We start from the raw sequence: 26,213 nt of genomic DNA, 5'->3' as shown, positions 1-26,213 counted from the left end.
TTAGACAAACATAAATCATAGGCTATACTAATTATTAAAATCGGTAGGCAATACTGTGTGTCCCCTGCAGTGTTATAAATTGTAACCTTCCTAATCTAACTCCTCCTGAAATTCTTTGTAGAATCTATGCTGTTAGGAGGAGCTATGGGTGATTTTGTGGTTCAGAAAGAAGTATATTTAGAATTAACATATATATGTCTTTTAAGTGTACACCAGTTTAAGCACAGATTTTGGAAGATGAAATGTAAAATGTAAATTACTTGGGTCACCTCCTTCAAGGATTAAATCTGCTATCGCAACTAATGAACATGAACTTTGGATTATTATAATAAACAGACTTTCTTCACAAATATTTAATAAACATTAATGTTGTACTTGAGTTCCAAAGATAATCTGAACAGACAAGATTAAATTTGCTTTGAAAATATGCGCAGGAGGGTAGGGATGAAGGCCGAGGCACAGCTGACACCCGACAATAATCACATACAGTTTTGGTTTAGTCCATAGATAGCAATTATCTTTAAAGGTGAAAAATAAAATCCAATTATACCAACATATTACAATCAATATATTAAAAATATTTTGGGTGTTATGCACAAACAATGAATCATGGAACACTATATCTAAAACTAATGATGTAATGTACGGGGATTAACATAACAATAAAAATATTTTGACTTTTTTCTTTTTTTTTTTTTAAGTTTGGCTCTATGAAAAAGATCCAAATTGCAAATATATAACTAGTGGGGGGGGGTTGACAATACAAGTATTTCTTGAATAATAAGTTCTGTACAGAGTGCTGTATATAGTTTGTCATCCTTTAGAGAAACCCTGAATTACTGAATTAACCCTGAATGCCGAATTACTTATTTTGAACATAGAGAAGAGTAAAACCACAATACTCTTTAACTTAGGACATTAAAATATGCTTGTTACTTTTGAAATCAAAACATTTATTTTATAAGTTTCATTTTTTTGAAAAATATGATGTTTATCACTTCTAGAAGATTGTCCTTTCCATTTTATAGCATGTAATGATTGTGGACATTGTCCTAATAAGTTAAAAACCCTGTTGAACCTGTGTTACTTTAAGAAAAGTGAAATACAGTGAGAAAAAGTTACATTTGAACATGACAATGAATTACACTGATAATCATTTGGAATGAGGATTTTTATAAGTTTTAGAAAATAGTAAGGTCTTTCATTGATGAGTATCTTTCCAGTAATGCCTTGCACATATTTAACTAAAAACAAAGTTTCCTGCCACTAATAAAGTACATGGTATATTTAATTGAAAGTGCAGAAACAAAACCAAGACAAAAGAAAATGGGATACATTTTAAATATGTTTGAACCTTTATTGAAAATGACTTGCATTTTTCAAGCTTTTTAATTAAGATAGTGTTTCCATTGTAGTAGTTACCTGTTTTAGAAATATTAAGATACTTATTTGTGTTCTGTCTTTTTAATTAACTAATCATATATGGAATCATATATGGAATGTCCTCTCAGTTTTCTGCCCCTGGAAGAACAAATTATTTTTTATTACCTAATGTTATTTTTTTTTCTTTACAAGATCAAACCAAATTAACTTTGCATTTTACTTGGAGCCAAGAGATGTTTGTTGATGTCCACCTAATGTGAGAATAATGTGCTTTTCATAGCAAAATGAAATTTCCCTCTTTTCCTTTTTGTTCTTAACTGCATATGAAAAATAAATTAGCATTAATGTGCAGTTTTTCTCCAAATCCATTTGTTGAGTTAGTACTTTAAAATCCATGCATGTTAGTACACTGAACACATCTTGACATTTATGCTTCTCTTCATATACTTTCTACGGATGCCTTTTCTCGGTAAAATGGAACTTCTTTGTCTGTCTTTGACTAAATTCAGACCTTTAAAGTTTTAATGAGAGATGTTTCCAGGATGGTGAATGCAGCCACAACTCTTTGTCTCCCTTTATTTCCTTCTCTTTTTGACCACCTGAAACTTTCAAATTGAGGCGATTATAATCAACATCAATACAAAGCTGGGATCCAGAGTAACAGAACTAATCCTCATGTCTGGCTTCGAGACTAGTTTTTTAGACCCAGCTCTCGTTCTGCTCCTTTCTCCTCAATTCACAAGTAAAATACGTAATTTTTTTACATCTATTTTACAATTGTTTATAGATTTAGACACAGGTAAATAGGAAAGTACCCAGCATTAGAATTTGGAAGTTTCAAGAGACTCTCCCTTGTATTAGTGTTGCTGAAGGCTTTGGGCTGTGCTTTTTTGTCAGAAGTCGAATGTGGGCATTACATCAGAAAGAGAGCTTTACATCCACCTAGGTCACACTCTGGATCATCTTCATACAGATAAAAGGAATTCTTGATTAGTTAGTGCTTCCTGAGAGGCAGTATGGTTTAGAATTTAGATTCTGAAACCACATCACCTGGTCTCAAATTCTAGTTCTTACTAGCTATGTGACTATAGGCAAGTTATTTAGCTACTTTGTGCTTCAGGTTTGTTATCTGAAGAATTAAGATGATAATATTATCTACCTCATATGATTGTCATGAGGGAGAAATGAGCTCTTGATAAATAGTTTTGTAGTAGTATATAATTTTTTTTTAAGATTTTATCTATTTATTTGACAGAGAGAGACACAGTGAGAGAGGGAACACAAGCAGGGGGAGTGGGAGAGGGAGAAGCAGGCTCCCCACTGAGCAGGGAGCCCGATGTGGGGCTCCATCCCAGGACCCTGGGATCATGACCTGAGCCGAAGGCAGATGCTTAACTCACTGAGCCACCCAGGTGCCCCATTAGTAAATAATTTTGTAGTGGGAAATATAATTAGTAGTCAGGTATAACTATAAACGGACTACTATGTAAATTTTACTACCATAAAGTTTTAACCACCAATTCATTATTTATCATTATACAAATAACTAAACCCTAGTCCTCAGATTATTGTTGCTATTGAAAAATAGGGTAACCTCAAACTTGCCTTTTGCTAGGATAAGTAATCCAAATTTCTTCACTTCTGCTTTCCAAACTTTACAGTTCTCCTCTGAATCTTTGGGCAAATCTTCATGACATTATTCAGTCATGGATGCTAACTTAACCCCAGGGCTCACTGAGGGAGGCGGGGGGGGGGAGTCCAGTCAATTCTGTTTCTGTGGAAAGAGAGCATAATCATTACTGCATGTTTCTCCATCAGTTAATTGCCTTTCTAACAGAGTAACATTGCTGACTTGCTTGGTTGATGGGGACACTCTGACCCCACTGTTCTTTTTGCCATGTTTGCTCATGGTTGGCTAGTCTTCAGCTTTCTTCTTTATAGTTTTCTGCTTGCTTCTGAGTTATTTAACTGTATCATTCCGTTTTATGACCAGGAAACATAAGAGGTGTTAAGTAGAAAATAATTTAGTTGATCCCCTTGCTTCTGTGATGTATGTAGCAGAGCTTTGCCCACAAAGGGAAAATATGGTGTGACAAAAACAGGTCGAGGCTTTTTCATGGCCCCCCTCCCCCACTCACTGCATCTAATGACAATGATGAGGTGTGCTTGCTCACATCGTTCCCAAGTGAGGATTTTGGCAAAATACACTACTTCAGAGTAATAATAACATTTTAAAGAGTTTTCAGAAGATGTACTCACTGCTGTAGAAATGATCTCTTTCTCTCTGCTTATCTCTGTAATGCATTAAAAATTGTTTTACCATTAAAATAAAAACCCCAACATCTTAGGACTGTTTAGTATATTTAAGAGCAGAAATTTATTTAGAGTGCCTCATTTTTCACCCATCTCAGGAACAGGCCCGTGGTCTCTGTATTTCCATATGCCTCCATTGTGCTCTTAGGCAATCAATCTTTTTTTTTTTTTTAATGTCTCCTTGGGAAGAATAAAATACAAGCTAGTAAATCTCTTTGTTATGATTTGGATTAAATGGGCTGAAGACCGACTGTGATTCGTTTTTTCTGTCTTTTGACTCTAATGTCAGAGGGTGCTTAGGTGAGTTACAAATGCAAATATGTGTACTCCTGCTTCCCTTTATAAGGTTGACTGCCTTTAAAACCCAGATCTGAGAGAACTAGCTTAGTCAGAGGATTTTTATACTGAATCCTCTGCAAATGCATGTCCACTTTCTAGAAGCTAAATTAACAAAACTTTCCTCATCGACTTCTCAAGTTTTCTCTTTTGCATGCCCGTGGTAGTTGGAAAAGCCACTAGTGGAACAATCAGCGTCTTTGATAAAAATTTAGAAATAAAACTCACCTGTACTTATTCTTCTACATAGTGTCTCTCCTTGCAGTCAAAACAGAGCCTTTGAACAGCAGCGAAGCGGCAACCACCACTGGAGATGGAACCCTTGACACTTTTACTGGGTCAGGTAAAGCCTTAAGCTCACGCGTTGCTACATACACATTGGGGTGCTCACCATCTTCCTGGTGTATAAGCAGCGGAGTTTTGAGAATGCGGGTTTTTATCGATTTAGCGTTAGATTTAGTTTTTGGAGAACTAATTGTCATAAAAGTATATACTTTTAAAAAATTATACTTGGAATCGTTTTGCTGGATTTTTCAGTTGACAGCAAAACAGTCCTCTGACTTTCTTGTTAGGAATAAGCAGGGCTGGCTTCCTTTGGAATTATTTTATAGAGTGTTTAATTTAATAATTAGGTTGTAATCGTTGGCTTTGTTCCCTTGACTTGTCCATTTAAATGGCATAAAAAACTCCCTTCTCTCCCAACATTCGAGATGTAAAACTATCCATTTGATTCCTTCTAAATAACCTTGTTTCCTCTCTGGGTTTAAAAAAAATCCTCCTGTGTAAGCAGCTGAGTGACAAGTATTAAAGGTTAATGGGCTTTGGGAGGACACATGCTGGTTGCATTAGAACCCAGCCTGAGAGCACTACTTTCACCCAGTGCTTCAAAGAGAACAATAGCGTGTCTTTAAACAGCAATCCTTTTAAATATAAATACCTGATAACTCCCAGGTGGGCACAAAGGACACGCATTAAGTTGACTTCGTTCAAGATTTTAAGCTACAATATTTTGTTTAGTTTATTATCTGGTGAAAGGATTTTTTTTTTTTTTTTTAACCTGAGAAGGAATTTGAATAGCACAAAGATGAACAGTAAACCTAGAGAAGTTTTTGTGGTAATTACATCGTGGTTCTTTTGGTCTACCTTAATACAGCTTAACGTTTTATCCATATTCTCACATACGGAGGTTGTATGTGGGTGTGCTTCAGGTATAAAGAGTGGAGGCATGTCCTTGAGTATAGTATCCTGGTAAGCATACATTGCATTTTTATAGATACAGATGAGCCCCTCTCATTAGTTCACACTGATTGGGAGCAGTTGCTGTGTAGTCACATAAATATTAGTATTTCAGACAGAAAGAGGTAATAATTCTTACACTCTGCATTGAGACTCACATGCGCTAATCCACAGGCTTTCTAGCAATTCACTTGCCTCCCAGGAGATAAATAGGTAGCAACTTACTCTAGCAGTCTTTATTGCTCACCTACCATAACTCTGGTAAACTTTCCGCAGAGTGAATGCATGGGAACACATTTTTAGGGAAAGAAGTGAAATTACTAAGGAACTGTTGGCATCCTTAAATACCATACCACAAGTTCACTGATAGCTAAACGACAACACTGTAGAACGTTAGCCGCACAAGGAATTTCAGAGGTCTCTGATCTCATTTATAGGCAAGAATACAGAGGTGCAGATAAGTTAAAGGTGTGAAGGCCCTTCGGTCCAGGCCCCACAGCTGCTCACTGGTATGAATGAGTGCAGGGCAGTGTTCTGATCAGTCTGGGAGTCCCTTCTGTACTACCCCATTGGAAAATATAAGAATGGAAAAAGAAATAGCTGTGAGCTGCCATCCTGTCTAAAATTCACTCACATTATCTTTACAAATAGTTGCCCAGTTTTCTTTTACGAATTATCTAGGGATGTGCTGTCCCATAGTCACTAGCCATAGGGGGCTATTTAAGTCTCAATTATCCTAAAATTTGGTAAAAGGAAAAATGTTTTTTCTAGTCACAACAGTCACATTTCAAGTGTTTAAGAGCTGCCTGTGGTCTTCCAGGCCTGTGGCTACGGTGTTGAACAACTCAGCTACAGAACATTTCCAGCTCCACGGAAGGTTGTTGGACGGGTTCTTCTGGACAACAGTGTTCTAAGTCAGGGATTCCCAACAGCAGCACTATTAAAAATTTGGCTAACTTTTTTTCTTTTTTTGTTTGTAGGGGAGGATCTGTCCTCTGTGTTAGAAGAGGTTTAGCAGCATCCCCACTGTCTATCCCAGAATGACCGTAGCACTCCCCAGTTATGACACCCCAAAATGTCTCCAGACATTTTAAATGTCCCCTCACAGGCAAAATTCCTACCTGCCCAGCTCCCTCACTTCCCATCGCCTACCCCATTGAGAGTCTCTGATCTAAGGTGACACAGTAATTAGAATAAAACCTTAAAATTGTTTGCATCATGCTCTGAGAATCTGGTAGTATTGTATAGAAATTTGTTGTAATTAATTTTCAGGACCTTTTAAAAACAAGCAGTTTGCTTACTTTTATTTGCAGAGATGATGGAATATAATAAGTTGAGTGCTTTGGGGTAATATCTCTTGTTTACTGAAATGACAATGGGGAATGAAAGGAAAATCTCTGAAATCTGTACATAGTAGTCCAGAAACCATACTAGAGATTAGGCTGCCCTGTGTAGGAACAGACTTTACTCTGGTCAGCATAATCTCAACCCACTTTAGTCAAATTTTGTTGTTTTCGGTTATCTGCAGATTCATGAGTTAGAATAAATATACATTTTAGTTTAGAAGCAAGTTTTGTGTGAACATCTTAGTTTTCTGAGCCAGAGGTTTTGCATTCTATTTAGAAAGTGAACATACAGATAGTAATAGAAATTTTAAATGTTAAGCCTTGATACTGTTTTGGGTACATTATTTTAATGTTGCCTAGATTCATTCATTAGCAGGAGGAAAATCCTATATATTCAGATTTCCATTCAGGTGTATGGGGCTTTTTCCTGAAATAATTTTGCTCTTTGGCCTTTTTTTTTTTTTTTTTTTTTTTTTATAAAAGCTGCTGTGGTGGATGGTTCTTTTCATTACTTGATGTCTCTTTGGAAAAGCTTTGTGATTTGCAATCTTGAGAAGACCTGATTACTATAAAGTCTTGAGTGTGCCAAAGTGACATTTTATAAATAAGAGACAAAAACACATGAAGTTATGCCTCATTTAACTATATTTTTGCTAAAAAGAGTATTCACTATTGTGAGTTAATGAACCAGACTGAATTTCCTGGGGAATAACATTATTGCTATTATGTAATGTACACTTAGTGCCTATGGTGTGGTAGAAAAAGAGTGTTCTCACTGAAGTGATTTGAAACAAGTTTTGAACATTAAGCCTTTAATAAATCAGTAGAAAATTAATGGTTCATTGGTCAATTGATTTTCAAATTTATATAGCAAATTCACTTAAATTTTGCTTGATTAAAATATTTAGAACATGACACCTCTCGTCATATTCAATGATTTTCAAAATTGATTCATAATATCCTTGAAAACAAACTTCTGCACCTTTTGCTATGAAAACGGTAATATACTGTCCATACTCAGAGCCTACAGGCCAAAATAGCATTTTAAATACATTTTAAATTCTATGTGTTTATGAAATGACAGATCACAAGGGTACTTAATAGCATTTGGATATAGAAATATATCATGTTTCATAAAATAGTTAACAACCTAAACCTATTTGTCACTTTTATAACTCTAAAAGTTTAGCTCCAGAATTATTATGAACAACTTAGGAAGGACATAGTACTTTGAAGTATAACTATGATTGATTAGACTAAACTAATTCCAGCACTGCATTGTGTACTACTTTAATCTTTTTGAAAAGTGAATGAACAGCAGATGGCTTAATAAAGACACTCTGTGTGCCTGCCCAGTATGGATTGGCTCTGAAGGGACTGCCTCAATACTTTGGAGTCCATATATTTGCAATACATCTGTCTTAGTCAAGGCAGATGGTGAAGGGAAAGAGAAACTTCCAAACTTCTGAATGTATTCCAGTTTGGGGCTATATGTTAGGACAAAATGTTAATAGGACCTGGCTTTCACCTTTAAGTTCTTCTCAAAAAAGAGCTTTCTCTGATAGTTCAAAATATATTTGTAAATATGATTACTGCTGCATTATGCAGTTATGTTTCTTAAGACGTGGTGCCTTATCCCTCATGCTTTCTATGCATATTCCAGTTAGTACTCAGACATTTTGGACTCTGCATTCTTAACTGTCATCTGATTGGTAAACTTCGAGGCAATATAAAATGATAGCATTTTACAATTTCAAAGTGAAGCTGGAACTTCACATTTTTCCTGAATTTTTATTGAATTTTTTGGTAGAATAAATATGGAAGAAGAGCAATATGTTGCTGTCATATTTGGAATTTAAAACATAAAACATAAGGTCTGAAAATTTTAAAAATTTACTTTGTCATGAAAGAAATCTTAATGATCTGTAATCAAAGATGTTTATTCATACTTAATCATACATAAGAATATGCTATTGGTGTGAGAAAGCAAAAGAAAGAGAGAAAGGATTTGTGAGAAGATTTCATTTTATGCTTGAAGATTTCATTTTATGCTCTTAGAGCAAACTTGAAGCAGTTCAATTAGAAGAAAATATTTAGGCATCTGTTTCTGTTTAGAAAATGAATTTTTTCTGTTTAGAAAATAAGTGAATTATTAGAAACATCTCTTGAACATGATAATTTCTTCAAACTGGTTTTGTCATTCTAGTGAAACTTATTCATGAAGCAACTATTTTTTGCACTGGTTTTTGTGTTTTACAGTAATAACAAGTAGTGGCTACAGCCCCAGATCAGCGCATCAATATTCCCCACAGCTCTATCCTTCCAAGTAAGTGCTCAGTAGATTCTTTCAGATTTGTTAGAATAATTTTCCAGGATTATCTTTATTAATCTGTATTCACGCAACATAACTTCATATTGGGATACCTTTACGTATATAAGTGTGTTATAGATAGTTGAATAGATGAATGCTTGTATAAATCAGTTGGGTGGATTAGACATACGGATAAATGTCCTTTACAAATCTAGAAATAGAGATATACTCATGTTTGTCCAGACAGTTCCTTTATTTCTGGATCTTTGTATACCTTGAGGAGAGCATCAAGCTCAAACCAGAAAACACTGATTTCTTAATGGAAAGTCAAAAATGATGACTAGCTTAAAGAAAATCTAAAAAGATTATATTTTATTCAAACGTTAACCCTTCATAATTTGTTCCATATTACATTATTTTCATTGGATTTCAAGTTCTCAGAAACATATTTTTGAATAATGTGCTCTGTTGTTTTTATAACAAATGAAATCAACTTATTGAAGACAGTGGTACAAATTTCAAATTTAACAATATTAGGTACGTATCTGAATTTGGTTACAATCAGCCAGATGTGTTAAGATTTTGGAGCCATGATTCACACACACTTAAATGTTAATCTGTGCAACCAGCTACAGTCTCTACTCTTAAGTACAGACTGGTGTTTGGATACCCATTCAGGAACATTCTGTAAAATGTGGCATGATAAAGGGAGTGGCATTCCATTTCTGTTCAGGAAGCAGCTGCCTACCTTTTTCCTTTCTTTTCTTTTTTTAAATGTCCTGTTCTTGGTAGAGAGTTCTTGGTAGGGCTTTTCATGACTCTTCTATCCACTGTAGAGCAGTAGGTCACTCGTAGTGACTGCGAGTATCCTCATGAGCATGCTAACTGGTCTGGGCCCCCCTTCCCTGCCCTGCACATTAATTAGAATACTATTTCAGAGGTAAACAAGTACTATAGACTTGGAAGAGACTTTAGATACAATATCTGATCCAAATTTCTCATTTTACAGGTGAGGTGTAAGTCTTTAGGGAGTTTAAACCATTTGTCCTAAGTCACTAGACTGATCTGTAGCTCGGACGTTTGGACTCTTGTCCTTTCCCTAGTGTTAGAATTGTATTGTGGATAAAGAAGAGGATTACTTCCTGGCTATTATAAGGTTTCACTGAATCTAAGCTGTCTGAAATAATGTGCAGTCTTTGTTGCCACAGTAATGCTATTTTTCTGATATTTAGGCCCTATCCACACATTCTTTCTACACCAGCAGCTCAAACAATGTCTGCCTACGCAGGCCAGACTCAGTATTCGGGGATGCAGCAGCCAGCCGTCTACACAGCCTACTCACAGACAGGACAGCCCTACAGCCTGCCCACATACGGTATCTCACGTCTTCTCTCTGCTCCTTTGCTTATGAGCGGGTAATCCTGCTGCCTAGTGCTTAGATATTCTAGCATAAGTTACAACTCAGGAGCAAGGTCATTTTACTAATGCAAGGGTCTGCACGTGTGTTTCCCAAACAGATCTGGGCGTGATGTTGCCGGGCATCAAGACGGAGAGCGGACTTTCACAGACTCAGTCCCCGTTACAGAGTGGGTGCCTCAGTTACAGCCCGGGGTTTTCTACCCCACAGCCAGGCCAGACGCCTTATTCTTACCAGATGCCAGGTAAGCCACCACACAGGAAGCGTGTTACGTGAGGAGGAATTCTCTGGATGAGACTCCTTGGCTTCAGAGTAGGAATATGCCTTCATGAAAATGGTTTTAATTGCTACTGCTTTTCACATCAGGAAAGACAAATAACTAGGGGGAAAAAAAAACATGGTGAAAAGAAATGAATATACATCAAGAAACATGACCCATACCGAATTTCAGTACGTAAGTTGAGGTTGTATATAATTGTCAGGACATTAGGTCCAAGCAGAGTAACCTCCGGGCCACGTCAGTCACACGTAGGGCATCTCCTTAAGTGAGGTTCAGAGATTCATAAAAAGTCCCAGTATTTTCTTGTCTGTATTCCTTAAGTATGTAATGTTGCTTTGATTATATTTAAAATTGAATTAGTACCTTTCTAAGTCCTATTTACCATTGAACTATTTTGGATTTTCTGTTCATTCCTCAAATACCCCTCCTCTCTTAATACTCTATTTCTTACTAGAAATATTTATGTAATTTGTACCCCCCCCCTGCAAAAATCCTCCGTATCTGAGTATTTAATTTTGGTTCTACATCTGATCATCATGTAGTAGTTGCAGAATTTTAGTGATATAGTAAATACATTAAAAGCTTGTTTCTGTCATTTTATCTATATTGTTAGTCATAAATTTGGGGTTACATGAACATACTTTTTTAATCAACTAGTGTTGAAATTTTAGTCCATCGACTAAAATGAAATAATTACCTAGACCTTTTTGGCTGAAATGGCAGGTCTCTTTTTACCTAAACTGTAGGTAGAAATATAGTTGCATAAATGGTAAAGCCACAGTGAGCCACACAGCTTCAGTTAGGAGTATGAAAGCAACCATGACTGTATTTTAATTTATTCCCCCAAATATTTTCATGTTGGATATTCTGGGCCAGGTCAGTTTGCATTAATTACATAATACCATTGCAATTCAGAACACATTGATAAAACAAATAATCAGCTGTGTCAATAGTCTTTCATTTTACTTCCTCGTAAGTCCATTCTGTAGAATGTATGTTTTAAAAAACTAATCTTTAAATTGATATTTCACTTGTTTTTAATTTAAAAAGTAATTTAAAATTTGAATTTAAAAAATAATTAAATTTCTAACTGTGTGGTCAAATTTTAGAAGGCTCTCAAACCCTAGGTGACTGTAGTGTGAGCAGCTCTTCCTTGAGTCTGAGCCCCACTTCACATCTCTCTTGGCCCTAAGGAAAGGACATAGGAGGAAAGAAAAGACAGGGTGCTATAAGCATCAATTCTAAGTTGGTTCTCTGTTTCCTAAGCTAAACCCATCCACATTTTAACTCAAATGGTTTCTGTGTGCATATGCAGTTGGTATGACCATTTGAAAGTTCCAGTAGCTTCCTAGGAGTACTCTGTCTGCATCACATTTTATTCTTTGAAAACCTTTGCTCTTCTAGACATTTAACCTTTAAAGGTTAGCGGCTGTCCTTAAGACAGTTCCCATGTGCTCCTGTTTAGTCCAACAGACATCTATAGCAAAGACTTTAACTGTTGTCACAAGAGGGATAGAGCTAAGCACATTTTTCCTTATAAATCTTTCAACTTCAAATTTCACGTTTTGTTGCCTTAACAAAATTAAAAATATCTTTCTTTCATTGGATTCTGCAAAGTGAAATGTTATTATTATTTTGCAAAGAAATACTTTTTAAATGCAATTTGTTCTTTATTTCTAGGTTCTAGTTTTGCGCCATCATCTACTATTTATGCAAATAATTCAGTCTCCAATTCAACGAATTTTAGTGGTTCACAACAGGTATAGTAGCTTTTTTGTATTTAGGCTTTTTGTATCTGTTTCAGATCTTTGAAGAATAGTTTCAGGTTGTCATATAAGTGCATATTCTCCTAGAAAAAGGTTTCTTTATTTAAAATTAAGATGGCATTTCAAGGTGGTAAAAAGTAGCTTTCCAGAATTCTTGGGATCTGTCTTATTCTGGGTATTTTAGGTTTTCTGGTTGCTGAAAGTTTGCCCTTTAAATTTTTAAGCCATGATCATTTTAATCATTTGGCGTAGAACTACAAAATGTATTGCATATTTTCCTATTATTTTAAACTGTACTAAACATAATTTTATTTTTTTGACAAGATATTATGAACATTAAGAGATTGAACTACAACCAATAATTAGGTTATGACATTTTTAGTCTAGAATATTTGTTACTAAACCAAATGCCTCTTGGATTTTTTTTCTTCTAGTCCTGTGGTTCATTTTAATAAATTTTTGATTCCTACTTTCCTGACAGCTGTAATTTTTGTCACTGTGCTTGCCTCTAGCAGTCCTTAGTCCTCCTCCTAATTATGTTTTCTTAGTATTTTTGTGAGTTCTAAAATCTAGTTTGTTCGAATTATGTGTGGAGCAAGAGTGAATGTTTCTGATGAGTGAATATACTGACACTTCAGAATCTTTTGTCCTTATTCCCTAGTTCTCAGCCATGTTCAGAGTAGTTGAGATAGAAGGGTAGTTGATTTCCTTAGTGGACAGTACACTATTTTACTTTAACATAGTTGTTGGACTTTTATATATTCTAAAATCTAAGTTATCGCACAACTATGCTCTTTGGATTTACTGAAGGAATTATATTAATTGCCTTCTTAATGCTTATTAATGCAACAAAAGTAAAAAAAAAATTGTGATTATTAAATAGTGTGGAAAAATAATATTTTTGATAGAATTAAACTGTGTCATTTGGCGTTGGTTAGAAAAATGTTTTCTTAATATTAAACATTAAAGCTGGGTATGCCTATTTTATATTTAAAAATATTGAGAATTTTTGATAATCCAGGTAGCTTTGTTTTACTTATTTTTTATTGATTTAGGAAACATTTACTGAGCACTTACTATCCATTAGACTTTTGACTAGACATTGAAGATTCAAAAATAATGTCATTGTTCTCTGCTGTCTGGAAGGAAGCAATCCTAAAGAAACAGATAAGAAAATAATATGAAAAGAGGGTAGGATATAATGAATATAATAATAGAAATATATACTAGGCAGAGTGGTAGGTAGCATAAAGGAAAGACTACTCTGTTCTACTTGGGAGGATTTAAAGAAAGATTCATAAACGAGAAGAAAGATTTATGGCATAAAACAGATCCAATACTATCTGAACATTTAAATACAGTGGCTCCAATATAACACATAACCTATATTTTGGACCATGGTTGGAATACCAGTCTATTATTTTAGTTAATACTTATTGAGTAGTTATCAAGTCTTAGGAACTGGTCTGTATGCTGGAGACATGTAAATGGGGACAGGAGTGGATAGGACAATAAACCAATAAACACATAAGTAAATATAGAATTGGAAAGCATGAGGAGTCAGAACAGAGTCCTATTAAAATATTAATAGAAATCTAATTTTGAGTAAGGAAGATCTTGTGGAAGGCTTGTCTGTAGAAATGACATTCGAGACAAGTCTTCTAAGACTCTGGTGAAGAAGAAGGGCCAGGGTGTTTCGGGCATAGAAAGTAGCAGGTACTAAACCTCTGAGAGGTGAAATCCTTGGTGTGCCAGTGAATTCAAAGAAGGGGAAGGTTTAGTTTGTGCATGACGGCAGATGGAGAAGCATATTTATGAAGATAGGCAGGGCCCTGGCTCTCTGTGTTTGTATGTAGGGCTCTGTATGTGTATCCCTCTGTGAGGGATTTCAATTTTATTCCAAGCCCAGTGGGAAGGATTTCGAACAGGAGAATAACATCATACAGTTTATGTTTTGAAAAGATTACTCTGGCTTTAGGCACTTTGGAGAAAACTAAACCTAGAAATGAAACAAATTGGAAAACCAGTCCAATGGCTCCAACAGGAAGTGAAGGTAGCTTGGACCAGCGTGGCAGTAGTGGGATGAAGAGAAGGGGAGATTTCTGAGATAAGTTTGAGTACAAAAAGATGTTTTAGTCACCAATAGCTAGTAGTCTGTACCTTTCCTCTAAGTCACTTCATCTTCCCGTAAGGACATTAGCAGCCTCAGGGAGAACTTCAGCACACAGATGTTGGAGTCAGCTTCTCTGGGTTCCAATTCCAGCTCTGAAACTTGCTAGCTGTCTGACTTCAAGCAGATAGATCACTTAACCACATTGTGCCTCCATCCCCCTCAATGTGAAATGGGGTAATAATACCGCATAGGCGGGTGTGGGGATTAAATGGGTAAATCCACTTAAAGCCTTAGAACACTGCCTGACACCAAGTAAGTACTGTGTAATTGTTTTACTCTGAGAAAGATATGTTGCTAAGAATTTTGTCCAAGTATTGTTGAGAGGTTTTTTTCCTTAGCTTACAGGTGGTGATGGGGAACATCAGATCCTGAAATTAACAGACGAATAGAATTTTAGTTTCCTGCCATACTAGAGTTGGACCAGACAATACAGGGGTTGGGGCACCAACCCCCCACAAAGTCAAAAACCCATGTGTAACCTTTGACTCCTCCAAAACTTAACTAAAATAGCCCACTGTTGACAGGAAGCCTTACTGATAACATAAACAGCCAATTAACACAAACTTTATGTTATATGTATTATATATTGTATTCTTACAATAAAGTTAGCTAGAAAAAAAGAAAATGTTATTAAGAAAATCATAAGGAAGAGAAAATACATTTATAGTACTGTTCTATATTATTGAAAAAAAATCCACGTATCAGTGGACCCATACAATTCAAACCCATGTTGGTCAAGGGTCATCTGTACTTAATCCTTTCTGTTAATACACGTATTTGCTTATACACGTATTTACTTATATAAAGAACTTCCTTTTTTGGAAACCACATCAAATGTGGATCTTTGTTTCCTTAGGAACATGTATCAGGGAATCTTAATCCTGACCAAGGATTTGTCATTACTGATAAAAATTTGGGCTAAAACATGCTAGATACATTAAACACCAATTATTGCAACAAATTCTTATTTGTTATCTTAATATGTAAAAGGATTTTGAAGGATTACTTAGATCACTTTAAGGTTCTTAGAAATTTTTAATAAAGGGCAGGTCGGAGGAGTTGATCCAATACTTTCTTTTTTGTGTCTAGCAAATGAGGCAAACTCAATATTTGAAAACCTCACTAGAGACTTTAAGTCAAGCCCTTAGATGACACATAGCCTATAAAAGGCTGGGTAAAAAAACTCTCAAAAAAAAAAAAAAGCCTCTTAATTCATTTTCTTTTATTTACTCTTTATTTCATGCATAATTATCAAGAGTAATGTAGAAGGGTAACAGAAATCACATAAACGCCAACTGAGGTCCATATGGAAACTGAGAAGGGGCAGGCATATCATCTCCTTGCTGGTGATATTAGAAGATGTGTAAGAACTGGTGCTTACCCTCTCTTCTCTCCCAGTGCATAAGACCTTATGAAGTGCATCCCCGAATAAGTAATCATGGTCAAGTGAGGCATATGCAGCCTTTAGGCAGTTTGAGAATTATGTGCTGGACCTGGTTGGCGAAGCCAGCAGGGTAGTTCGTAACTGTGTGCACTCACTAGGATCACCTCAAAACTGTGGACTCCAAAAACGAATGGAGCCAGATACTAGTCTTTCAGTTACCATAGTGATTGCTTTTCTTAGGAGCATACCAGAAGTAATTTCTCCTTCAAGCACACATATGTCTCAATTATTATTTCAGGATTACCCATCCTACACAGCCTTTGGCCAAAACCAGTATGCCCAGTATTACTCAGCATCCACGTATGGAGCGTATATGACATCAAATAACACGGCGGCTGATGGCACATCATCCTCAACCTCAACCTATCAGTTGCAGGAATCTCTCCCGGGACTGACTAGCCAACCAGGTACAGATCTTCATCCAGGTGAAATACTTTTATGTTTTGCTGGGTCTAATGTATGGCAAAAAAGGATATTTTGGAAACAAGGTTGAAAGTTCTCATCTAATTATGCTGATGTTTAATCTGGGCCAGTACCACTGTATGAGATGAGGCTTTGCTTCTGGCGTTTCAGAAAACCCTTCTTTTAGATATGGTTGGTTGAGAGCAGAAAACCCTTCTTTTAGATGTGGATGGTTGAGAGATTTTAATTTCAAAAGGCAGTATATATATATATATATATATATGAATATGGATATAAAAAGTTCAGTGGACCTTTTGCCTGACTAATCATTTCTTTTGTAAAGATCATGACAATATGGAAAAGCTGTAGTAAGATTATCTTCTTTGGGTGTAACTGATAGCATTTCCTTTAAGCTTGAGAGACTGTGTAGCTCCTTCATCTTTGTGAGTCATCAGGAGATCTAGCCAGTGAACATTTCCTACATTCCTAGGATGTGTAGGATCATTGGTAGGTAGTTTAATATCTTTCTCTGATTAGCACTTACTTAAGATCCGTTGTATTCTTCCTTGTCTGAAGCTTATCTGCAGTGCCACTGGACTTGGATTTGCTGACACAGCTGAAGTATTTAAAGTTAAAAGCAAAATTAATAAAGATTCATTGTAATCCTATTCAAATTCCAGCAGGAGTTTTTGGAGAAATCATCAAGATGATTCTAAAATTACAAGGAAAGGCAGAGGACCTAGATTAGCTGAAATAATTTTGAAAAATAAGAACAGAGTTTGGGGACTGACATTGCCTGATTTCAAGACTTATTATAAAGTAAAGTTATCAAAAATGTGTGGTATTGACAAAAGGATAGATACATTAAACAATGGAGTAGAATAGAGAGTCCAGAAATAGACCCATATGCATACACTGGAAAATGGATTTTTGACAAAGGTGCAAAGTCAGTTGGAGATAAAGGGTTTTTTTTGTTTGTTTTAAAAAAAAATGGTACCAGAACAACTGGACATCCATATGCAAAAATAATAATAATAGGACAAACAAAAAACAAACCCCAAAACAGAATCTTGACTTGTAACTCACACCATATACAATATGCATAAAAACTAAAACTGTAAACCTTCTAAAAGAAAACATGGTGGAAATTTTTGTAGCCTTAGGTTACATAAAAATTTTATAGGTGTGACATTAAAAACACAATCTCTAAAAGAAAGGAAATTAGCCTTCATAAAATCAAGAACTCCTGTTCCTTGAAAGACACTGTTATAAGAATAAAAAGACAAGCCACAGATTTGGAGGAAATACTTGCAAGACACATATCTGATAAAGGATTTGTATCCAGCATATATAAAGAACTATCAAGATTCAATAAGAAAAATGAAATTAAAAATTTTTATAATCACTATTAATATGTTCCAACTTAATTTTCTGACTTCAGTTATTTTGCAAGATCCAATCTTATCTTTTTTTGTCCAGTGTTGGAAGGACAAGAAAATGGGGAAACACGGTCACAACACTATAAATTCTTTCTAACTGGACCAGTAATTCCAAGGAGATTTAAGGACATTTAACAATTATTTATGAGTGCCTAATAGGTCCCAGGTACTGCCGATGTTCCAGTAGTGAATGAGCTCTCTGCATACCTTTAGCTTCCATTTGACAAGCAAGACAAATATCAAGCAAATAATTAAAATTGTATGAGTGTTGAAAAGGGAAAATGCTAGATAATACAAGGAATGTTAGCAAGAAAACTAATTTGAACATAAAGAAGTGAGAATGAAGCTAACACTTCAAGTAATAGCCAAGATATGCTCAGATCATGAATTGATGAAATAGTGACATCCTTTCTTTTTGGTTCCCTAGTCAGAATAGGGTCTCTAACTGTGGCTCCAAGGAAAAACTGTCTTGTATTCTACTAGACTTTGTCTTCGGTGCTCCTACATTTCAGTTTCTTTCTTTTCATCTTCCCCTTTAGATCCTCCCTTCCATGACCACACAGTCCCCTTGAATTTCTGGTCCTTGTCCCCTTAACGCTCCTGTTTAGGCTTTTCATCTAGCCCCAGCTCTCTCAGCAGTTGTATCCTGTGCAGGGCCAGGACTAAGTTAAGGCCAGGGAAGCATGGGGTACACAATTGAAGGAGACATTCATTCTCAAGGCCCTTAAATTTCACCCTCTTAGTGCCTCACTCACCTTAACCTCATTTCAGCTTAAATCCCATGTTCTAAATCTGTCCTGATCCTCTTTGAGTCAGTAGTTACATTTCATCAAGAATATTACTTCAAGTTAAAGAATGTGTGGGGTGCCTGGGTGGCTCAGTCAGTTTAGCATCCGACTCTTAGTTTTGGCTCAGATCATGATCTCAGGGTCGTGGGATCGAGCCCCATGTCAGTCTCCCCACTCAGCAGAGAGTCTGCTGTAGATTTTCTCTCTCTCCTTCTGCCCCTCCCCCCACTCATGCAGCTTGCGCATGCGCACATGCCCGCTCTCGCTCAAATATATAAATCTAGAAGGGAAGGAGGGAAATAAAAGAAATAAGAGAGAGAAAGAGAGAGAGGAAGAAAGAAAAGGAAAGAAAGAAAGAAAAAAAGAAAGAAAGAAAAGAAGAGGAAAGAAGAAAGTGTGATTTCAGAATACTTGCTTAATGGATAGTGGAGATGTTTAGATAAGGGGATATCTTAACTGTGAAAGATTTTTCTCAGTAGTAAATGCGTAGGGAAACAGGGTAGGATGACTGTATTAAAAAAAAATCACAGAAGTATTTGATCATCAAGGTACTGGAGACTGAATGATAGGACCAGGACCAGCAGACGGTTTTTGAGTTTACTAGAATAGAACTACCACGAGTGAAAAATATTTGGTTTTCAAATATGATATCCGCTGGATAACACTTTGAATTTGCTGTTGATTTTGCTCTAATTTCAGTGTGATCACAAAAGTTTCTGTGCAGGAAAGACACAGATGGACACTTTCCATTAATTAAAGAATAATAAATATTCAGAATAGCTATTTTGCTTACACTAAAAGTACTAAATGCAGGCATGTAGGTATTCTGAATATGTGACTTTGGATGTGACACATCCATGTGTAACATCCTCATAGTCACTATCAGAATGCAATTTCTTTAGCTTTCCATTGATTGCTAATGCCAACAACTATTGTTTGACATAATTTTCAGGTCTTATCAGACTTTCTGCTGAATTAAGAGAAGAAATCATTTTTGCTTGTAACTGTATTATTCTCTTAACCAAAATTATAACAATAATATGTCTGGATTTTTAGGGAATTCTCTGACCCCAGAACTTCAGGCAAGGTAGTTTTAAGTTAGATTTTGCCTTTCCAGGTCTGGCATGCATGCAAAAAGCCAACAAGTTTATAACTATGGGATTTTTCTTTGTTATTGATGAAATTTGAGGTACTCAGTTCAAGGGTATGAAAAGTATTTCCCATTGACCAGCTCTGCATTTTGGACTGAACACAGAGACTTAACAATTATATCCACAATTTTTCATAAATCATTTACTGTTCACAGCTCTCGTTTTTAAAATAGAAACATACTTTATGTTCTATAATAGACAGGTGGTGGTTCTGGCTTAGAGATAAAACTAAAGAAAATGAAATTGGATCTAAATACTCAAAACTTAGAAGTTGTAGTTATTCATTACTGTACTAATTAAAGGAGAATTATTCAATCACGTATAGTGTTGGCCCAAGAAAAGCCTAGGGCAACTGGTAATGACTGATGTTATTTGGAAATTGCAAATAGTATTCAGTTCTTGACTTCACCTTTTAGGCAGTTTGACAGTGTATTTAAAGACACATTAGCATACTGATTAAGAACAGATATTTGAGTTTATATTACCTTTATAAAGATCTTTTTTTGCCTTTAACAAAGATTATCTCAGGTATATTATATTTTTGACTTGCATTCAGAAAGTTTGGTGACTGATTAGCACATTAAGATTAGAGATTTTTGTAGCTCCCCCTCTTTCAATATTTTAAACATCTTGAAAATGAAAAATAATCAGTAATTTGTAACAGTATCATCCTTTACTCTGAGACCTTGGCAAACATTACAATACATTAGCTAATTAAACTTTACAGGTCCTTCAGAAAAGTAAAAGATATAGTAAGATCACTTCACTCTTTGAAGAGAAGCCAGTTTCTTAGGCGGAACTCAGTAGAATTTCCATAGCTTCATGGCATTTCACACAAGGACAGGAAGGAAGGCAAAGTGCTCATTCATTTAATTGAAGCTATCAAGAGGATTTAGATGGAAAGGACTGACCACATTTAACTTCTCTGCCAATTTGCCTTTTCCCTACCTGCAGCATTAATGTACCCTAGTGCAATTACTTGAGTGAAATTTGGCAGAGACACTGGAATTAACAGCTTCCTCTTTAAAAAAAAAAGTGTCAACAAATGTTTAATGACCGGTTGAGCTCAAGTTCCTGGTTTTTCCCTTTATCAGAAGAAAGGATAGAACCTTCAAAAGATATAGAGGTCAGAACAGTTCCCCTGGGTGGTTACTATAGGAGACTAGCTACCACACATGTACTCTGCAGGACCTACTCTTTTACTGTGAAGATCTTTCGATGAATTCATTGGCCTTTACTCGCACGAGATTGTAAAAAGTCTATATACTCTTTTGATGGGTAGGAACAGATATAAGTTTGACCTCTTTGTAACCTGGAGGATCTGTTGCTGTTTGGGTGAGAAAGGATAACCTAGTGGTTAAGGCAGGAATTCTGGAATCATACCAGCATTCTGCATACAAGCTATTTCATCTTGGTAAGTTAATTTAAAATATCACATGCCTCCGGTTTCCCATTATTAAAAGAGGATAACAAAGGACCAAATTCACTGGGTTAAAGTGAAGTTTAACTCAGACATACATATGTAAAGAATGTCTTACAATAAAGAGCTCTGACAAATCAATAAGAAAAAGATAACCCAGTTTTTTTAATGGGCAAAAGATTTAAACAGTTACCTCATAAAAAAAAAAAAAAAAAAGATCCCAAATGGGCAAAAAAAAATAAATACCAAAAAAAAGTGTTTTACATCATTATTCAACAATTAAAACTACAATGAGACCAACATACCCCCACAATAGCTAATATAAAAAAAGACTAGCAATACCAAGTATTGGCAAGGATGTAGAGCAACTGGAAATCTCATTGCTTATCAGAGAGTGAATTAATACAACCACACTAGAAAAAGGTGGTCAGTGTCTACTAAAGATGAACATATGCCTTCCATATGACCCAGCAGTCCCACTGCTAAGAATATACCCTAGAGGAATAGGAGTTTATGTCCACAAGAGGTGAACAAGAACGTTTATAGCAGCTTTATTTCTAATTGCCTAAAACTACAAATAACCTAATGTTCATTCACATAATGGATAAATAAAGCGTAGTATACATATATAATGAAGTTCTAGCCACATGAAAGAAAAAGCAAACAACTGCTCCAGGTTACAAAATGGCAAGAATCTCACAGACATAATGAGCAGTGAATAGAGCCAAACACGTATTTCAATAAACTTTTTAAGAAAGAAGGCAGTGCATGACACATACTAAGGATAAATATGGAGCTACTCTTCATGGTTTTCTTAAAAGGATATGCCTTTACTTTCATCAAAACACTTGTGTCCATATTTTGTCCGAATTCTTTGAGCCTTTTCAAGATCCTTCTGTTACTTGGCAAAAATCAGTGGTATCAAATCCTACTTTTATTGAAATGCGGACAGTTCTATGACCACCCTTTTCCCTTCTTCCTCCTTCTGCTCTTTAGCAACTGGCTCTCCAGTTCATTTAATAGCTGAGTTGTTCTGCCAAACTCCTTCTTTATGGATCCAGTCAACAATCAGCCACCCATAACTGATCACAATAGCTTTGGAATTTTGCAAGTTTTTGACCTTTCAGCTCTTGCATTTTTAGCAAGAACAAAGCTGCCTCATGATAGTTAACAGCTGAAAATTGATCTATCATGAGTAGAAAGACAAGTTTTTGTGGGAGGTCATCCAACAAATTTTATAAGCTTAATAAATGGGGCTTAATTTGAATCATCATTTTATCAGAACGAGAACATTTGACTTGCAGGGCATAGTAACCTTACTAAAATTCTGTTTAAAAAAAAATAACTAGAAATAGAAAAATTTTTGTGTGATTTTTTTTTTAAGTTGGCATGTATTTAAATACCTAAAGCCTCATTTAATGCTTGTGCAAGTAAGCTGAAACACGTTTTACTCTAAGATGGGGCGATATTCAACTGAAAACTATAGAGCCTTTATTTATTACACTGTCTACTCTCACACAGTTGATAGCAGAGACCCATGATAGGAACAATGCTAACAATGTTTTAAGAGCAAATAATATTTGAAGCACAGACATGTGTTTTTTTGATGCTGTCCTGACATGCACAGTGTTTCCCAAAGAAAATGTTATAACCATTAGAAATAATTACAGGTGAGCTTTGTAAAAATGACTATTTATTTAGAACATCTCAGAAGAGGTATGACCTAAATGTTATCTAGCTTGTTCAGATTTGTTTATTTTGATTAATAACTACTTGGCTGTCCTCATAATTATTTTTCTTTAATTTTATGATAAAGCATAATAGTTATAACTTCTTTATATTTAATTTAAGTTTAAATATAGTAATTTAAATTTAATTTAAATTTAATGTAGTTTGCCCTCAGACTCTCCTAGAAGTGTTTACATACATGATTTAAATCAAATTAAATATAAATCATTTTTACCTCAGTAATTCAGAAAGCAGCTGCTATTGTCCATGCTTTAATATACAAAGAAAGAGATTCAGAGAGATTGAGTGAAATGCTTTAAGTCCTACAGTAAGTCTGACTCTTGTTACTTGTGAGGTTTTGCAGCACCTCACTGTCGCTTTGGTTTATCTTAACCTGCTCCCACAGATTTGCTGCTGCTCAGTACTCCTTCCTCATAAGATGCCCCAGCCCCAGCTTTAGACATGTCAGACGTTCAGGTACCTAGGGGACATGCAGAGGTCAGTTAGATACAAAGTCTGAAACTTCTGTAGGATGTGGCTTCATCGGAGATAGGGATTTATGTATGGGTCATCTCAGAGAGGGTGATTAACCAGTGAGAGTGTTAGATCGCCCAGATGGTGTGGAATAAGGAGAACAGTGACCAAAGGTTGGACTCTTAAATACCAGCGTACAAGGAATGGGAGGAGGAAAAGGAGTGCATGTCTCCTAGACAGAGAAGGACTGATGAGAGAGCTTCCAGAGCTAGGAGACCGCAAGGTATCAGCTGCCAAATAATGGCTCTAAGGACGTGGTGTTTAAGAGGATCAAACACAGCTCAGGCATCCAGGAAGATAAGGACTGAGTCTGTCTATTACATCTGTCAGTTGGGTGGTTATCGGGGACTCTGAGTAAGAGTAGTTTTATTAGAGATTTGGTGAACTGATTATGACAAATCAGATGTCAGGAAGTGGAGGCAAAGGTGCTGTCCACTGCTGTCACCATTGGCCACGCGTGGTTGTCTAGCACCTGTAGCGTGGCTAGGACAGTTGGAGGTCTGCTGTTAAGTGTAAAATACACACAGGAGTTTAAAGACTTAGATGGAGATTATGTAAAATGTGTTGTTGATAATTTTTATGTTGGTTACACACTGAAATGATAATATTGTGGTTATATTGGGTCAATTAGTGTACACGAATAAAATTAATTCTACATGTTTCTTTACCTATTTTATTGTGGCTTCTAGAAAATTTTAAATTATATATGTGGTTATATTTGTGGCTCACATTGTATTTCTTTTGGACTGCCCTGTCAAGTAATGTACTATTCTTTTAAGGTGTATCACTTAGAAGAGAGAAGATAGCAAAGCAGATACCTTCTAGGTGAAAATGCAAGGTCAAGGGAAGGACTTTTAAACTTGTCCATGGCCCACAGAAGAACAAGAGGTTGGAAGAAAGTTGGAAGAAAGTTAAGACAGGGTTTAACTAATGGAGCACAATTCCCTTAGAGGGTGAGGTTGGGAGTCAAGTTTATAGGTGGAGGGATGGGATTGATCCAGAAGAAGACATCTCCTCCTTTGAGCTCTGACATAAGGAGATGAGAACAGAGCTAAATTTGGATAAATATGTAGGGGAGGGTAGAGACAGGGAAAATGAAGACATACGGAGTATAAAACACATTCAGGTTTAATAGATCACATAGCTTGAAACTACGGGGGATTTGTGTGACCTGCAAAAATTTTAATTGAATTGGGATTTTGCATTTTTGGGATGATAAATCTTTTTTGTCATGAGGAGTTTTCTATTGTAAAAGGATTCGTTAAGATAATTCATAACAAAGACTCATACCTGATCTAAAAATGAAGCACTTTTCTTGATACAAGTCATGTTATTTCTAGGAGAGTTTGATACCGTGCAGAGCCCCTCCACACCTATCAAAGATCTTGATGAGAGAACATGCAGGAGTTCTGGGTCAAAATCCCGAGGAAGAGGCCGGAAAAATAATCCCTCCCCGCCTCCTGACAGTGACCTGGAGGTATGCTGACTTATCCTTAAAGAGTGGAATATGATGTTTTATTTTACTGAAATGATATATTCTATACCTTACAGTGCCATAAGGTTTCAACCTTAAAAAAAAAGAAGGATATATCATGAAATGTGTGGATCTTATCATGTAGGCATTTCACAGCTCCAAAATTTGAGGTTCCATCCATTATAATGGCAAAATTAAAAACTCTAAAATGATGGTACTTTACAAATTCTAGGCCTGAGATAATTGCATCTTTTGATCCTAATTGGCACAAATGGAAATTTATAAAATAAAGCCATTGTTTGTGGGATAATTTTCTGAGAGACACTCTATTTGGTAGTATTAAGGTAATGAAAGATGTTTATATGGGTCAATAAAATTTTGGGGGGTCAATAAAATTTAAAAAGGTGAAATTAATCTGTATGGAAATGAAAAGTTGTCTTCTGAAAATGGGAAAAATTCCAATCATTTGATACATGTTAACATTTTTGTATCTATAAAAACTTCCATGCATCTGTTTTTCTAGTTGAGAGCTCTTTTGAGATATGTCCATGTTAAGCAGGTTGATTTTTATTCTAAAACATCAGGGAAACTATTCTTAACCATACTGTGTTACTTCTTACACAACTGCATCGTTCAATTAAGAAAAATACCCAAATTTCCAGACTTGGTAAAATCAAATAATAGACAAATCAAATAATAGCCTCTTTGTAAGACATCACTTCTTTCACCTGAAGGACAGTAGCGCATTCCAGTGCTTTCAGGAACCCAGCAGGTGACATAAATGAGTGAACGGGGCCAGGGAGTCAGCAGAATGTGGGGAGCAGGGAGCATTGGCCCAGTCGAAGGGGGCCCGCCCATCACCGCCATGTGGAATGTCAGTCAGCATTGCAGTATCTTCCAGTTTCCCTGCTGCAGTCAGAACCCTGATGTTTGTGTGAAATCTCCTAATCTTGAAATGTTGATCAATAATTTGAAATCTTTCTTCTTTTCAAAATTTTATGTTATTTTATTATGTTATGTTATTCACCATACAGTACATCAAAAAATAATTTGAAATCTTTCTAAGCACTGTGCAAACTAAACAACCCACCTGATGGCCTAAACTAACCCAGAGGTTTACAGTTTATAATTTCTGTTTAGGGATCATTCACTGATTTTTTAAAATATTTTTAAAAATTTAATCCTTTGCACAAATTGCAAAATCTCATGAATCCATGAGGCAAAAGATTTTAAAATAAAGCACACTTATATCCTAAGTTCAAATGTGTCTTT

The 26,213-nt window shown here is 35.7% G+C and overlaps 1 protein-coding gene across 11 annotated transcripts in view; it reads left to right on the top strand.

Annotated features, from left to right (window-relative positions):
- EYA4 (EYA transcriptional coactivator and phosphatase 4) overlaps positions 1 to 26,213 on the top strand; it is a 264,743-nt gene that overhangs the window by 202,453 nt on the left and 36,077 nt on the right. For 7 of the 11 annotated variants that reach the window (XR_013441109.1, XM_078054709.1, XM_078054707.1 and 4 more), the window contains 7 exons: positions 4,283 to 4,375; positions 8,874 to 8,940; positions 10,158 to 10,300; positions 10,443 to 10,586; positions 12,303 to 12,382; positions 16,244 to 16,430; positions 24,808 to 24,944. Coding sequence is in view for 10 of the 11 variants with exons in the window: in XM_078054709.1 (XP_077910835.1) it covers positions 4,283 to 4,375; positions 8,874 to 8,940; positions 10,158 to 10,300; positions 10,443 to 10,586; positions 12,303 to 12,382; positions 16,244 to 16,430; positions 24,808 to 24,944 (851 nt within the window). In the remaining variant the exon portion in view is untranslated. The remainder of the gene's footprint in view (positions 1 to 4,282; positions 4,376 to 8,873; positions 8,941 to 10,157; positions 10,301 to 10,442; positions 10,587 to 12,302; positions 12,383 to 16,243; positions 16,431 to 24,807; positions 24,945 to 26,213) is intronic. The other 4 variants (XM_036097426.2, XM_036097427.2, XM_036097432.2 and 1 more) reach the window with 3 other exon arrangements.

The sequence above is a fragment of the Halichoerus grypus genome, chromosome 9 (genome assembly GCF_964656455.1).
Source record: "Halichoerus grypus chromosome 9, mHalGry1.hap1.1, whole genome shotgun sequence".
NCBI classification, from domain to species: Eukaryota; Metazoa; Chordata; class Mammalia; order Carnivora; family Phocidae; genus Halichoerus; species Halichoerus grypus.
Note: the sequence above shows the minus strand (reverse complement) of the source record. Positions and strands in the feature narration are given on the sequence as shown.